The 16,855-nt window shown below is 43.4% G+C and overlaps 1 protein-coding gene across 8 annotated transcripts in view; it reads right to left on the bottom strand.

The window, feature by feature from the left end:
• Positions 1-3,730: 3,730 nt before the first annotated feature.
• The window catches only part of EIF4ENIF1 (eukaryotic translation initiation factor 4E nuclear import factor 1), a 42,532-nt gene continuing 29,407 nt past the window's right edge, over positions 3,731-16,855 (bottom strand). For 6 of the 8 annotated variants that reach the window (XM_067700177.1, XM_067700181.1, XM_067700173.1 and 3 more), the window contains 10 exons: positions 16,265-16,497; positions 13,122-13,193; positions 12,499-12,682; positions 11,484-11,563; positions 11,005-11,147; positions 8,404-8,488; positions 7,007-7,139; positions 5,498-5,842; positions 5,080-5,244; positions 3,731-4,498 (listed from right to left, as the gene is read on the bottom strand). In XM_067700177.1, coding sequence (XP_067556278.1) covers positions 4,257-4,498; positions 5,080-5,244; positions 5,498-5,842; positions 7,007-7,139; positions 8,404-8,488; positions 11,005-11,147; positions 11,484-11,563; positions 12,499-12,682; positions 13,122-13,193; positions 16,265-16,497 — 1,682 coding nt within the window. In that variant the 3' untranslated portion in view covers positions 3,731-4,256. The remainder of the gene's footprint in view (positions 4,499-5,079; positions 5,245-5,497; positions 5,843-7,006; positions 7,140-8,403; positions 8,489-11,004; positions 11,148-11,483; positions 11,564-12,498; positions 12,683-13,121; positions 13,194-16,264; positions 16,498-16,855) is intronic. The other 2 variants (XM_067700176.1, XM_067700174.1) reach the window with 2 other exon arrangements.

The following is a 16,855-nucleotide window of genomic DNA, read 5'->3' as shown; positions in this document are numbered from 1 at the left end:
ATGGTACTTGTAAAATGCTTACTAGCACAGTATCTGGCATATAAGTACTTGGGGAATGTTGGCTCTTGTTTTCACTGGTTCCTTTCCTTTAGTTAGAGCACAGCTGTGTATCAGTGTTGGGCTGAAAGTTGAGCTGAACCATGGTGCCAGCTGGGTGCCACTAAGTGTCTCCTTTCCCATAGCCCAGCCCTTCTCCTGAACTCCCATGGCAGCCCTGGCCCCAGCCACATAACCCGAGTGAAAGCATGGAGGCAGAACATTGCAAGTGAGGCAACCAGTGTGATCAGAGCAGGTTTGTGGGTACACATATGTATGGAGGTGGGAGGTTAGGTTATAAGGAGGGGTGGGGTCAAGACTACTTGAGAGGGTACTAAGGGCATAAGTAGAGGTTTTAGACTGGAAATAAGGGATTTCCTTGATAATGCAAAATTGGCAGAAATCTTTGTGTGCTGGACTGGACTAGTGAGAATATGGGGAGAGGGAGGGAGTGGACATATAGCTATAGAGGAGAAATCTAAACTCGGTAATTGACTGACTTGCTCTTTGGAAGAGAAGTCAAAGATTATTTCAGTATGGATTACAGGGATGATAGAGAAGGGGAGTCCCTGAGAAAATCGAGAAGGGAAACATTTACAGGAAGACAGAGTTTGATTTTAGGTGAAGTGAGCTAGAGCTTCTAGCAGGTTGTGAGGAATGAGGATATGGGATTTTCCACATACTCAGCCTTTTCCAGTACTTGTTACTCCTATTACCTTAGTGACAGTTATTTCCCTCTCATAGTCTTCCTAGAGCCTGGGTTTAGCACTGTCCCCACAGCCAGGAGATAAGCCTCTCAGGCCTGGTATCCTAGTCACTTTGCAGGGTGTAGACCTTGATATCACTGGTACATTCATGATAGAGGCCATAATTTAGAACCTACCCCGGCTCTTCAGAGAGACATTGGCTTCCTGAGCTATGGGATTTCCAGCAAGGTTTACTTTCTAGCCAGCGCATATGGGTTTTGGGGGACTCCTCAGACTCACTTTCATTGGGCAATGAAATGCCAGGATGTTGGGGAGAGAAGGATGCTGAAACCCAAGTTCATCCAAGGCCTCAGGATGTGCTTTGAACAGGCCTTGCTTCCATCATTCAACACCCTCCCCTTCCCCCATCGGTGGCCCCTGGTGTTTGAGGAGAGCATTACCCTACCCCTCCTTTCTCTCCCTTTTGGGCTCAGACTTGGGAGTTCTGGGAGAGAGGTACAGTCTTGTATTAGGAATGCTGCCTGGGGTAGGGCCACCAAGGAGGGTTATTCCTATAGCGCAAAGCTTTCTCTTCATGAACTCCCAAGACTAGAGTTGTTTGGCTGTCATAGCATGGCTTGAATTTCCTGTGAATTTCCATTTTTCTTTCCTAATCTTTTATAGCACAGCTAAGCAGACTCACTGTCCTGTGCCATTAACTAGTTAGAATGCTTTTAGCTGTGTTTCATAGCAGACGCTAACTTAACCAGCTGAAATGGAAGAAAACTTGGTCTCTCACATAAGTTTTCTGGAGCTCAGATGGGCTTATGGTAGCTGGTATGTCATTGAGGATCCAGATTCTTTCCATCAAGCTACTCTTGTCCACTGCAGTTTGTTGGCTTTGCTGGGCAGTTGGCTCCTCTCACTGTCAAAGAATGTCTGCTCAGTCCCAGGCTTTGTATCAGTATCCAGAGGATACTAAAGAGTGCTGAGTCTTTATCTTTTGGGGAAGCCATTTCCTAGAAGCTGCCCAGCCAATTTGTCTCTGCATCTCATTCCCATTCTTGAACCAATTGTGTAGGGAATAGAACTATTGAATCAGTTTACTCCAATAAGTTATCTTCATTCCTGGAGTTTGTCTCTTTCATTCAGGCCAGTGTACCTGACCTCCCTTCCATCTTAAGAGCCTGGCTTATAAGATACTTAACAGCTGTCTCCTGGAAGAAGGCCTAGCTGTACTTTCCCATTTTTTCCCCCTACTTTTGATTACTACTAACTTGCCAAGTACTGGCTGCTCAACTGCTTCCTTGGGGGGTGGGGGCACTATTCTTTCCTACCTGACCCCCCTCCTTAACTTCCACGAGGTTCTCTGTGGCCCTCTGCCTTTTTACTTTGAGGAGGCCTTGCACATCCTTCCAGTCTTGATTGCTTCTAAACTCATTTCATGCCTGCTAGACTTTCCAAAGTTGCTCCACGTAAGATACCTTGTTAGCTGAGACATCATGTCATCAAGTCCTCCTGCCCTTACTCTATATCTGGCTTTTAACTCTTGAAGACTGCATTAACTTCCTCTTTTGCCTCTACTCTTCCATTGCCCTTACTCTATATCTGGCTTTTAGCTCCTGAAGACTGCATTAACTTCCTCTTTTGCCTCTACTCTTCCATTCACCAAAATAGTTTTTGTGCCGTTTAGCTTCTGCTGTGCTATTCTTAGCAACACTCCTTTATTTCCTTCTGGCTCCATCTCACCAGTTATTGGCTAATGGCTTTGCCCTCTGCTTGGTGCCTGCATTTGTTCATTTCTGTCATACCAGCTTCTAAGTCTGAAAAGGAGGCCCTCACAGGCAGCTTCAAACCAATCCTCCCCACTCTACACCTACTAACTATTGGTTCAACATGAAAGGGAAGGTGAAAGGACACACAGGAAAGATGGAATTAGATTCAGGTGTCTATGTTCTGCCACTGTTACTTGAGATTGTTTTCCAGCTTTTGTTTATAGAAACAAAGCATTTGTGAGAATTCTAAACAGGGCTTATTATTTCTGAAGTTGAAGAATCACTCACCAAATCCTACTGCAGGGAGGGAGGGCTAATGAAGTTGAAGTACTAGGAAGAGACAGACCTCATGCTCAGTCCACAAAGCCAGGTTTGGTTGAAAAGCAACCTGCTTTCTTGTGTTCCTGGAAGAATATAGGGCAGGGTGGGCAGCTCCAGGTTTATAGGCTGCACCCTTAACACTGAGGCTGTTTTTCACCCTTGTACTCAAAATCCACCCATCTTGCTCATTTCACCTGTGAATCAGAGAATGGCCTCATTATTTGACCCTCTAGTATGAAGTCAAAGTAGCTTTGATGGCCCTAAATAGACAAGTATCGAGATACTGGGTGAGTTATCGAGATACTGGGTGACAAATCAAGAAGATCTGTCACCTCAGATTGGTGGGACTAAAAAACCTTAAGTGAGGAAAGGGGACTTGAGGCCATAGTTAGAGTATTATAGTAGAATCCTTTTCTCCAATGTTGTGCATGTAGTTAAGATGAATAATTAAAATAATTGTGAGTTGAGGAATGAGGTAGAGCACACAAGAAATCAGTTAACACAGGCACCAGAGTCTTGAGGGAAGTTTTATATGGAAAAAATTTATGGATTGAATCAGAACTCTAAGGCCCCATTTTTCCCTATAGGGGACTTTGACCTGGAGAACAGGAAGGCAACAAACCGCTGACTTTTACCCCAATAAACAAATAGTTTTCACTAGGTGGGTTTAATTTTAGAAATTGCACACCATCATCTGGTATTAGCCACAATCAATACTACCTGTAAGGTCAGCCCAGCCTGAACTGGCCCATTGGGGTCTTTAAGGCTCAAGAAAGAGGGCCATAGTTTCCTTCTCCCAAATCAGAGTTCAATTCCATGAGTTCTAAAGAAAAAACTTAAGATAATTTCCCTCAAAGAACCTAGTGAAGAGGAAGGGATTCAGGAAGAAATAAACACAACAGTGCCATTCACTTCATTCACACACTTAGCATATGCAACTTTAATCAACCAAAAGAAAAAGTCCCAAATGTACAAGTGAAAAAAAATCCAAACTGTTGACACAGGCTTAACTAATATCAGCTACTTTTATGTACAGCTGTATAAGTTCAAAAAAGCTATCCTATATGTATGTACAAAAGTTGTTTATACACAGGTCTGTACATAAGGGTCTATACATTTATTTCCTCAGAACCCTTAAGGTGCCACCTTTTGGTGAAGACACCAACACTTCATTCACATATCTTACAAAAAAAGACTGTTTCCTGTATTCAGGACTGACAACACTGCATCCTGTATTCAGACCATGTAGCCTCCACTCGATTGGTTAATAAGTTCCTTCCATCATAATGCAGACAACACCAGGTGCCTAGGTGCCCTTCAACAGCTTCGCACAGAGTGCTACAAAGTAAAAGCCCATAAACCAACATGAGATGAGGAAGCAGAGTCCTGACCAGGGTGCCACCAAAAGGTCCAGGCTTAGACAAGCCTGCTGCCCTGCTCATTGTCGGTACTCCAGTTCATCTACACTGATGACTTTGGCGGGCATGGAGGGCAGGGGCTGCTGTAGCACATCTGAGCCAAACCATTTGGCAAGGCCCACGGGGGAGCTGCTCCTCTGGCTGGGGCGGTGCTCTAGTTGGGAGTGCACATGAGGCAGGCCTGACCGGCTGGGCACATTCTGAGGCGTCGTCTGAACGCTAACAGCAGCTGCCTGGGAACCAGACCCTGGAGGATGAAGAACTGTGGCGATAAGAACGTTATCATTCAGAGCACAAGGAGGGGAAGTAGTTCTCTAGCAGACCCTGCTTCACTCAAATCCTATCCATGAAACTCCAAACAGAATTCTTTACCACGTGATTGATTCTAGGCTTCTTTAGGAAATTCCTTTGCAAAATGCCAGAAGACAGTACCTTAGAAAGCTGAGCTATTCAGAAGCAATCCATATTGAGAGCCCATCCTAGATGACATGCCCACTACTTCCCAAGACAAGCAGAAGCCATGACATAAGCTGGCGAGAGAGCATCTACTCTCGGCAGTCCCTATGCTGAATCTGTCAGGATTCTCAGCCTCCTCTCCTAAGAGGCAAAGGGACAAAAGAAAAAAAAAAAAAAGCCGGAGCACACCTGGCTCTCCCACTGTCTTCACAGGAATTCCAAATCCCACAGAGGTCGGTTTACTTCATCCTATTCTCTGATTACACCCTTATCCCAGTCTTGCTAGGGTGAATGGTCAGTGTCATTTTATCCCCTTCACTGGAAACTGGTTCAAAAACTTTGAGCCTGAGCCCATCCTCAGCTCATCTGGCCCATTTCTGAACTTACCTGAGCGCTGTAGCTGCTGTTGCATCATTGCCAGATGCAGAGGTGTCCCAGGACGAGGGTTTAGGAGAGGGTGACTAGTGGCAGGTAAAGGGTAAAAGGGTTGACCCAGGATTGGGCCAGATAGTCCCTGTAAATGAGTCAGGTCCATCCCAGGAGGAAGCACACCTATTGGGCAGAAAGAAGAAACTGGTGAGAAATAATCTACCTGGAAATTTTCAAGCCTGACTATACAGTTTTGCTAATCAGAAAGTTTATTAAGAATGAAGAATGCTCAATGCTAGGTTCCTAATCTTTTAATCGACTAAGGGATAGATCAGATTGGACCCACTGGTTAAAATGGAAAAAACCTAGTAACATCTTTTTAGGGATGAAAACCATCAGTTCTAGCAACTGTCATCATGCCAGGTCAGAAACTCACCAGCTTGGAGCAAACTTGGAAGATGCTGTGGATGTACTCCCTGGGCCAGCATCCTTTGGACCAACCCTGGGTGAAGCTGGTGAGCAGGCCGAACGATGGGGACATGGGGGACAAGGGGGACTTGGTGCACAGGGCGGAGAAAAGGTGTTCCTGGAACTGGGGATGCCAAGGTGGGTGTTTTTCTCCCAGTTGCTTTAGGTCGATAATCTTGTTCTTTGGTGTAACGACTGGTCTGTGATAGTGGGGTGGAACATGAAAACCGCTGTAGGGTTGATAGTTTGGGATTTGTAGTGGGAGAAGAGTCTCGATCAGCAGTGGGCACAGAGCTGGATGACAGGAGGTTCTCTGTAAGGATCCAGAAAGAGAATATTTTGGTATTGGCAAACTTTTCTCAAACACATTGTCCTCCCAATGATCCAGTAACTCATTTCTTAGAAAGCTCACAATCCTTATTTGATCCCCTCAACAGATTTAGAGGATTGCATCGTAGGGACCATCGTTTGGCCTTATGAACAGGCCTAGTCAAGGTCATGGGTAGTTAAGGACAGACCTGGGAGCAGACCCCAAGTTTTCCAGTCTTCCAACACCTTGCTGCAAGAGTTTATTTTTGCTACACTCTAAAAAACCAAAGACTCCGAAGTTGTAAATGAGATAACTTTTAAGAAGCCCACATCTTTGTTCTTACAACCTTCCCAATCCAGGAATAGCTATGGGCAAGCAAGCCTGGCATATCAGGTCTGGTGGTCTAACTCAGTTGGGCACCCTGGTCTGCCCATATGCCTGTGGTCTGCATCTGTGTGGGAGCTAGTCCTATCCTAGTCAGCTGCTTGGGATTAACATGCTTTTTAGTCTAAGGGGAAAATCAAGTGAGTAAAATTATGCAAATCCATCACAACAGAAAGCTTAAAGAGTAATTATAGTCTGGTGAAGGAATCTGAACTGCCTTTTAGTAGGACCAACAGGATTTCTTTTTTCTTTTTTTCTCAGAAGCTTTCTCACAGGCAAAAAGCTCTCAGACCAATACTCTAGACCTATGTAAACCTCACTCATTAGAATCTGTTTCACTATGTCCTTAAAATCCCAACTGTGCAACCCCTAAAAACCTCTTACATTTTCTACATATTTATAAAAGGCTCTCACACACCTCCTATATGCTTCACCCACTGCAGGTTTTATTAGATGATTAGTCTCCACAGACTGGAGAGAACCTTTCAGAAATAAACCTGGTTGAACTTTTATTAATTTGCCAAATAAATGTACTAATAATTCAAGCCAAAATAAGGATCCTAAACTAATGCTTGTTCTTCCTAATACCAGCACTCATGCCTGCCACTGTTAGATTGGTCAGAATTTCAAGTGGCTTAAGTAACTGTGAGCTGGTCCAACCCTTCTCACTGTTAGACACAGAACTGTGGTCCAAAGCAACCAGGGGTCTTGCCCAGGGCTTTGCAGGCTGATGCTCTGTCACATACGTTATTGGGCAGTACATCCTCAACAGCTCTGCAGTACCTTCACTGGGCTTCTGAGTGTCCTCTTTACTGTCACCAAGAGCTGCTTTTCCAGATGCTGGCTCCTCCTTGCTTTTCTCTTTGCTCTCGTACATCTTACGAATCACTGAGGTAGGAGTGAAGGAAGGAGAAAGCTGCAGAGAAAAACAGTATTAACACATTCTTTAAATGCCTTTCCTAATCAACTGGCCAAACTACTGAAGCTGAAGAGTCCCCTTCTGGCTACATGTGGCAGAGGCCAACTCCAACGTCTGGTCTCTAGCTGCTGGAAGAAAAGCAACAGGATGGGCCAAATAGGCGGTGGCCCAAGTGCACCATCCCATGCTCACAATTTCATCAAAACATAGATTTAGCTCTAGCATAAAGGTAGTTGAAGCACAGAAGCTTCAATCTACCTGTCTGCGGTGATGGGGATCTGCCTATGGCAGCCTCTGCTTCAGGATTAGGCTGGGAAGGGGGAAAGAACATGGCCAGAAGTATACCCTGCAACAGCAGCCCTCCCAGCTAGGAAAGGACATTTCAGCGACAACCACAGAACCTAAATTTCTCTATACTTGTAGTGTTTCCCATCTTAACCTGGCTACCAGAAAATCCACAATTATGTTCTTAAAGGTCTCCTCAGCCACCAGTACTCACTATTTGGGGTCATTTCTTCCCACCTCTTTATTGCCTACTTTTACATTGATGATTTTATTATGCATGCAACTTTTCTCATTAAACAATCCCAAATCCTTGATGACAGGAGACGGGGCATGAATTATGAACAGAAAAGCTCTTAGATCCTGCCTTCAGGGTGCTTAGTGCAAAGACCCACTTGAGGTCCTGAAGTACAGAGCAATAGTCTTTTCCCCTTATCAGCTTTGACTAGGTGATAAAGGTCTGTGGGGGGATGAAACCTAAAAAAGGTAAATAATGCTGGTACACGAGTCGGCTGTAAAACTTGACTTGTCACCACAAGTAAGCAAACCTCTCTATCCCAGCCTTAACTTGTATTGAGACCTGAATCTGAATTCATGAACTCCCACCATGTTTCTCTGGACTTCCCATGCTCCAAGCCCAGTCACCTCACCTATCCTTACCCCTGTCCTCCCCTGCTCCCCACTCCAATTCTTCATTTGTTTGAACGTATCACACCACGCTGTATGCTCTGGCCCTTACTTGTCTATCTCCTGGAACACACTTTCCCCAAGGTAGGGGCTTCACTAGAACTTAGAATCCTGAGTTAGACTGTATCCTGAGAGGGGAGGGCCTAATAAATAGGCAGGCATAAAAGTCTATTAAATCACTGACTCCTGTGAAAGGCACTCAAGGACATTTTGGGGTACACAGTGATCCAACATAGGCACAACCAAACAGGGAGAAGCCTAGGAGTCATTCACAAAGGCAAAGGTCACTGACCATGCTTGTGATGGAGGCGGCTGGGGCAGGGGAAGAGGAATTCCCTCCGTGCACAGGTGCTGGTGACTTGGTCACTCGCGGTTGCCTGTGAACAAACCAATTATCAGTGTGAGCCCCAAGCTGCTCAAACTCCAAGTTCTAAAACCACATAAAACTCAAGGCCAGCCTAGGAAGCATCCCATTTCCTTTCTTCAATTCAATTTCCCAAGCATTTAATAAGTGTCTAACATATGCAAAACCATGTGCTAAGTTCTGAGGAAAGACAAAAGCTTAATGATACATGGTCCCGTGCCTTGCAAGAACTCTCATCTAGGGGAGATACTTACTAACCTAGGGCAAACAAGGAATGTCAATATTAGGGTACCAACAAAGTACAATGGGAAAATGAGGGGTAGAAGGAATGAGAGGATACCCCTACGATGCAGGGACTTTGCAAAAGCTTCTCTTGGAAGGAGCTGCATTGAGTGTGCCAATGATAAACTACAGACGGAGAACAATGATTCAGGTAGAAGGAACAGGTACAGGGACTCAGGAAGGCCTTGGGAATGTAGGGTTATCCAGCGCTAGTGTGTAGTTTACTTGCTGACTATTCCAGTGAGGTAGGCTAGGGAGGGCCTTTATTCTGTAGGGCAGGCTGTGCTCCAGAAGGTAGGGAGCAACACTGAGTAGTACAGTGCCTGGCATAGAACTGAGGCTCTGTGAGACACTGATTCAAGTCAAATAGAGCACCAAGACTTTGAGCTATTTTAGGACCCAGTTACATGAAGCATTCCCCGCTACTCCTGGTCTACACACAGGGTTGGTCCCAGGCTTCCCTTATAAAGTTTAAAAGAGCAGACTTCCCTTCTCTCCCCAGACATCCTACTTATTCTCTCTTAACTTGGAAGAAAACAGGAAACAGTTGATGATGACATAAACAGGCTGAGAGAAGAATGAACTATGTGAGTTCACTGGCTAATCAAAGCTTCACTGCATTTCAGCCATGTCAGACCTTGTTCTGCAAAGGCCAAAGCTCCAAGTACAGTCAATGATTCTGGAAGTTCTCTGACTCATAAGCAGATGGGAATCCTAAACTCATGGCTTCTTTCCAGTCTGTACCAGGTAAGCCCCAGTGCTGCCACCCTGAGACTCTATGAGTATGACGACAAGGGGAGAGAGAGACAGTAGTACTCTGGGTGACTAAGAGGTAACCTCCAATCTGGTGGTTCTGCACGACCTATCATTTATTCCTTCTGATAAACATATTTAAGCACCTACTATGTGCTAGACACTGTTCTAGGTGCTGGGGATACAGCAGTAAACAAAACAAAAATCTCTGGCTTCATTACATTCTTGTGTTTGCAGGATAGAAGGGTTACTATGGGCAGGGAGACAGAAAAAAAAATATGCTAGAAGGTGACAGGTTCAATAAAAAAATAAAGCAAGGCAAGGAGAAACCATATCTGTTGGGGGACACAATTGTGTACAGGGTATTCAGGGAAGGCCTGCCATTTGATCTAAAAATTGAAGGCTCCACTGACAGTGACTTGGATCTACCTCCTAGCTTCAAGTAAGTCACATTTTAAAAACCTAAGTTTCTGTATCTGTAAAATGCAGTTCTTTACCCCATCTACCTCACAGAGTTGTTGCCAAGAGCAAATTAAATTGTGGATATCAAAAGTGCTTTGAAGGTCAACAAATCGTTACATTGTAGAGAGAAGTCCAGTGAAGGGGCTTGGCAGACCAGTCCTGAGCTCTCTGTTTAGGCTGAGGGCTATAGATCAGACACATTTATGCAAGGGAATGGGGTACTTACTGGTCCCAATGTTTTCTGAAAGTTTCAACATACAAAACCAGCTAAAGGAAGACACTGAGACAGCAATTTTAATAATCACATCAAAACAAATACGGCTTAAGTACCAAATACTATATGGGGCAGGAGTACAGTGTTCAAGGATGCATATTTTGGTGATAAAACTAAAAATACGAAGGTGGTGATTACTTTTAAAGACTGGACAATGGTCACTTCTGGAGAAAAGGGGTATTATCGGGATAAGGCACAAGGAGGGCTTCTGGGTAGCTAACAAGAGTTTACCTTACAATAAGCCATACATTTGCTTCATGCAGTTTTCTGCTTATTTTATTTTACAATAAAAAACAATATTGCTACCCTTTCCTCCCCAACTTATGGTTCATTTCATTTCACTACTTGTTGAAACTAGTGGAGAGAATGGGAGGAGAGTGAAGTCAGTCATCATTTGTTAACAGCTCTGACCAACAAACCTGAATCAAGGCACAGTTTGATACTCAACAAGGAATCTGAGGGGGAGGAAGCTAGGTGTAGTTTTACTTTTCATCATTTCATAAGCATAACTGCAAATAAGTAGCTATGCTAGCTACATCTGTAAAAACGAATCCGCTAAATGAAAAATATAAATAAAATTATATAGGATGAAAAGCCTATGCCCCTGCACTAGAATTCAATCATACGATTTCCTCTACTGAACATTCAGGAGATGGAACTGTCACCATATATTGTATAATATATCAGTGTGTAAAACAGAAGTTATACTATGGATAACTAATTTGCAAATCTCCACAAGGGTAGGATTAATAATTTACCTGTTTCTGAATCCATCTCTGGTTCTGTCCACCTGTGGTTTGCCAAAACCAGGCTGGTAGAAGTTTGCTGCCTGCACTGCAAGGTCATGTGGCAGGGCCAGTCCCTCCAAAGCTGCCTGTTGCAATTCTAGCTGGCTCATCTGCTGAACAGAAGTGGCAGAGGGGGGTCAGCAGAAGAATGACAGTCAGTGCACTTTCTACAAAGGTCTCTCTTTGCTCTTTTGGGAAAGGTATGTTTAAGCAGCAGCTGAGAGAAATTAGATACTGCGAACCTGACTAAACTATGCTGCCATCCACTGAACAGAATTTCAGCTATTTAAGTATGACATAATTTCACCAATTTTCTAGCCTTCACTGAGCTTGAGTTATAATTCAAAACCACTTCCAAGCATTGCAGCAATTTAATTCTCTATCCCACAAGCAACAATAAGGGTAAAAAGCAAGCAACAGATTAAGTTTGAGAAAGAGCTCAGCCAGACCTGGGCTGTGACAGGGCTCATGGGCTTGCGCATGCCTTGGAATGGATCTCCGAGAAGCTGCTGTGGTCCTGGTGTGAAACCTGTTGGGAAGGTTAAAGATTCAGTGCATGTCAAGATAGCACCTGTCCCTCCAAGAGGCATTATCACCAATGCATGCTGCTCCTCGCTGAACACCATCTCTTTCAGGAAGTACTGATTTCCTGGGCTGATGATGTCTCTCTTCTTCTGTGGACCTCAATCAGAGCACTTAATGACCCAAACTGCTGGTATCTATCTTCCCAGCTAAGCTGTCAGTTTTGTTTCTTTCAGAGCCGAGACCTCTATCTGGGAGAGAATAGCTTTTCTAGCCAGTGATTTGGCCCATTGCAACCACACCAGCTGATACCAAAGCAGAGGCCAGTGCTCTGAGGTTCATACTCTTTCCATTATATCTCCCTAATTGTGGAAAGATTACAAAAACTTCCTCTCAAGGTATGACTGGCAGGGGCCAGAGCAGCCAGCAGCCTAAAGTGGTCGCAGGTGCAAGAACACTGAGATTGTGTACAACACTTTGCTAAGACAGCTTTCTGGAAGTGCTTCTTCCATTCATGTTCTGAATTAGCCACAAGACCTCCCAGTTGGTCGTGTACAACTTCACCAGGTTGGTAGAGAGCCACTACTCTGACTTCTCTATTAAGGAAAAACCTATGGAGCCAAATTAACTTTTCTAGATTGAATTCCCAAAATAAGGAAGATGACTAAAAAGCTTGATCCAATTTAGATCAACCTCAAGAGAAAAAGTACAAAACTTCAACATGAACCTATTTATCTAGAAGGGCAGCTGGATAATAAACTATCTTCCACATCTGTGTCCTTACCACCCCCTGAAAAAATCATAACAAATTAACACATTTCTTTTTAAACTCTTCAAGGATACCCATGAAAAAGACTTTGCCAGTTTTAAGGGAGAGGTATAACCTAGGGGAAAGGAAGGGGAAATGATAACAGATAGGCATCTACGCACAAAAGCATTTACCAATTGGTGATGGTATTCTGGGACGAAGGTAGTCTGCTGAGGCTGCTCTCGTCTGAAACACCTGTGACAAGGGAGGAGAGGGTGCTCTTTGGCCCAGTAAAGATGTCGTAGGCTCCAAGCTCCCCATAAGGCCACTCAGAAGATTGGAAGAAGCAGGTCTCTGAACAGGTGGACCCAGAAGTTCCTAAAGGCAGAAAAGTCAAATCCTTGTGAACAAACCTAGTTCTTCCTCCTAGTCAGAGGTTGCCAATGATGAATCTCCCTCCTGTTGCACTAAAGGACTTGGCACATGTACATTCAACAAATTGCTCTGAATGTTCAGCTACCAACATTTCCTTTAAGTTAGTGCTACAAATATAAGTTAGATACTTTAAATTTCCATAGAAATTGCAAACCTGCAAACTGGAAACCAAGCACTTACTTCATCATCTTTTTTAGCCACCTACCCACCCCACATTGAGATTAACAAGCGACACAGAACTATGTCAGGCAGCAACATCGTATCCTTCGTTGCCGGGCAACATGGATCATTCTCTAAGGCCCAAAGGTGGACCACTACACAAAACCAGTTCGGAGGACTACTGTTCAGGACTCCAAGGCCTCGGTATAAGATTGTGAAGTACCTGCAAGATGTTCTTAGGGACAGGCTGGCTTGGAATCTCAGCAGGGGACATCAAATGGCTTTCAAGCGTTCGCTAAAAAAATCAAAGGAAAACTGGTTTTAACCTTCTTACATACTAAACTTATTAATTGGGGACCACCACAAGAAAACATAAAAACTCCCCAGGGAGTTGGCACTTAACAGCAGAATGATGTCCATATCACAGAAAAGTCAGATCAACTTGTCCCACTCTCTCATCACACAGGTCCCAAAGATCTCGGAACAGAAAGAATTTTCACATGTACGTGCAAAGTCCACTCAGAGACCCTCAGACAAGGTCTTTTCTGTGGTAACCCTAAGTCCATTTTACTATTTCTAACACTGTGACCAAAAGAAGGGGAAAAGAAAATGGTGAAACAGGGGAACACTTACTTACTCAGAAGGCACAAGGAGGAAATTTTGATAATCTATAGATTTTAATTTGAGGCAACCTTTGCTACCCATTGTCTTTAACAAGATTTATAGACCATAGATGGTACGAAAAACCTAGTAACAACATGTGAGTTTGGCCAAAATTGTGATATTTCAGAGTTTCATATTTCAGGAAATTTAAACATTATTTTTTAACAAGCTACTCCAAATGGGTCTCATATACAGGGCAAAATTCATATCCTCCACTTTTAGCTCTTTTAATGCAGCAGCAGTTATATTTTGCATCGAACTTGTATTACCTCTGGTGCTTCAGGACATCCTTGTGTCCATTTAGCTCTGCCTGAAGTGCTTTCTCTGTCAGTTTCCCTTCCACAAGCTGGAACTGCCAAGGTCCACAGCAATGTCCTCGGGAGTGACAAATAGCCCAAAGATATCCAAGTGTTTCATTGCTGGTTTTGGAATTGGAACTGACTGTAAATGATTTTAATAAGATCTCCTCAAGAGTCATTTAATTCCGTTTAACAAAAACAAATAGGCGGGCTTCCTTGGTGGCGCAGTGGTTAAGAATCCGCCTGCCAAGGCAGGGGACACAGGTTCGAGCCCTGCTCTGGGAAGATCCCACATGCCGTGGAGCAGGCCTGTGTGCCACAACTACTGAGCCTGCGTGCCACAACTACTGAAGCCTGTGCGCCTACAGCCTGTGCTCCACAACAAGAGAAGCCACCGCAATGAGAAGCCCGTGCACCGCAACGGAAAGTAGCCCCCGCTCGCCGCAACTAGAGAAAGCCCGCACCCAGCAACGAAGACCCAACACAGCCAAAAGTAAATAAATAAAATAAATAAATTTATTTAAAAAAACCCAAAAAACAAAAAAAAACAAATAGGCAACTTTATACTACATGGCTTACTATACTTGGAGGATAGTGTCTACAATTTAATTTGAAATAGAGTTTAGACTGAACCAACATGTCCTATTTTGGGGATAAACAATATGATTGAACCAAAACAGAGGCAGATCAGAAACAGTATACATAACACAGTCACAGTAACTAAAAGCTTGGAAGAATTCCATGACTTAAACAACAATATGCAAATCAAGTAATATTTTGGGATAATGCCCGGTGCACTTATTACATTATTTTCTTGTTGCTTTCTTTTCTAGGTTGAGTTTGTGTTACTCTTTGCCTAGCACCTTAAATTATATCATCCATTCCTTTATGCCTGTGTTTGAGGCTCATTCCCTCAGCTGAAGCCAGATATATTTCAGAGCACTGAAACCCCAACATCATACCAGTTATCCTCACAACTCCGGGTCAACTGTGTTAATATCAAACCCTAGAATCATATCTGAAAGAAGATGTTCAAAAGCATCAGGTAAACTGTTGAATTCCCCTGCTCCCATTTCTTTACTTACAATAAAAGTGGCTACTTACAAGATTTGACCCCTACCACTGTCGTCAGCACGTAATCACCATGACATAAAGGTACTGGGTTGACCAAGAAGGTTGTTTGGGTTTTTCCGTTAAATCACAGAAAACCCCAAATGGACTTTTTGGCCAACCCAATAACAAGAAAGCAGAACAGGATAGTTTGCAGTCCTGTAATCTGGTCCTCATTTGAAAGCATTTATCTCTAGTAATTCTTTGCATGGAAATTATCTAAAGCAGCTTACAAGGAACATTCCCCTATTACTGGCATGGTGTGGTCAGATACACAGAAATAAGTCTATCTTATACCTATCTGAGATGCCTCCTTTCAGAGGCAGAGAGTCAGGTAGGTAGGCCAGGAACAATGGCGTCTGTTAGGATCTAGCACTAACAGCTGGTCAGAAAAGAAACATCAAAAATCAGCTGCCCTCCACTGGTACAAGGCACAGTGAAACAGCTACTTCTCCCATGGTTAACCTATAGCTCTCAGACAAGAAGGTGTCAGGAAAAACAAGAGGCAAAACTCAGTTTGGTAAATTTGCTATAACATAGCAACTAGAGTAAGTCTATGTTTTTATTTATTATTCAGATTTACCATTTCCCTTTCACTTTGTATCATCAAGGGTTAGCAACAGTAACACATAGACCATGGCTGAGAGGCGCCCTCTAAATGTGTTATGACAAAGACCAGTATGTGCTACACACCTGCATTTACTGACATGCAGTCACCTTGTAACCCAACTTCATGTCTAAAGGTGTTTTATAAGTTTGGAGTCACAGCTTTTTTTTATTAGTAAATTAACAGAATGCAACTGTCTTGAAAAATTCATCTTAGATACTTTACAAATGATATGTATACCTGTCAACTGCCTAATCAAGAAAGCAAGTAATCTCAGGTATCTGGGAGTAATTAGAAGTTGTGAAAAGATTTTACTCTAAAAATATGGTAAGTTACTTTAACTTAAGTAGCTGAATAAACTGAAAACCTTCTCTGGAGCTCATTCCAAAAGGTATGTTTACACCTTTTTTTTTTTCAGCAGTGAGTTAAGATAAGCAAGTTATGTCTGAATCTTTCAATCGCTGTACTGTCATGCACAGTAACTACAGATTAACCACAAGCCTGCTTTTTCAAGTAACAAACAGTATAGCAATAATTAAAAAACACACAAAAGTAGCAAGGACCAACTGACTACTAAAGAATTTCCAACTTACTCGGAATACCTTTTTTAAAAGCCATTTATTGGGTGGGAAGTGGAATAGAAAGAGGGAAAAGGAGAAAAGGTTGGGGTTTGTGCCAAATACTTACGCTGACTTTGGGCTGAGAAGGCAAAGTCCCACTTGCCTTCATGGTGCTCACTAGCTTGTTGAATGCAGTCATATCTCCATCTTTTCTGAGCTGTCGATTGCTGGTCACAGTACTCAGGGTCTCCTCTAAATGCTCTGCCATAAAGGGAGTTGAATTCTTCACCTGCTGGTCCACCTTCAAGCCCTTGAGCCCTGCTTCTACCTCTTCCACTGAAAGCACAACCCCTGAATGTGCTGAAAGGTTGAAAAAAGTCCAGGTTAAGCGAAGCAAAGGAATATGTGGTAGGAATTCTCTTTGTATACCATGATGGTTAAGGTGAAAATAATTTATTTCACAGTTGAATTGAGGTGGTCAGAAAAGGCTGACACCAAAAACAGACAAACTGAAGGCACTGAGATCCTGCAGGAGGACTTCTTATAATGAGTCTTTTGGAGACTTATTACCAGGGACAGGAATCCCAGATGGCCCAACATGAGAAAGAGTGCTACCTGCACTATGGTTAATATATCACGAAGGTTGTATGTTGAGGGCTTAATAACCTAAGCAAGAACATGGCAGACTGGGGCAGAGGTGTGAGGAGCTGCCAAGTTA

This window comes from Pseudorca crassidens, chromosome 12 (assembly GCF_039906515.1).
Source record: "Pseudorca crassidens isolate mPseCra1 chromosome 12, mPseCra1.hap1, whole genome shotgun sequence".
NCBI lineage: Eukaryota > Metazoa > Chordata > Mammalia > Artiodactyla > Delphinidae > Pseudorca > Pseudorca crassidens.
The sequence above is the reverse complement of the archived record's forward strand: the minus strand, read 5'-3'. Positions and strand labels throughout refer to the sequence as shown.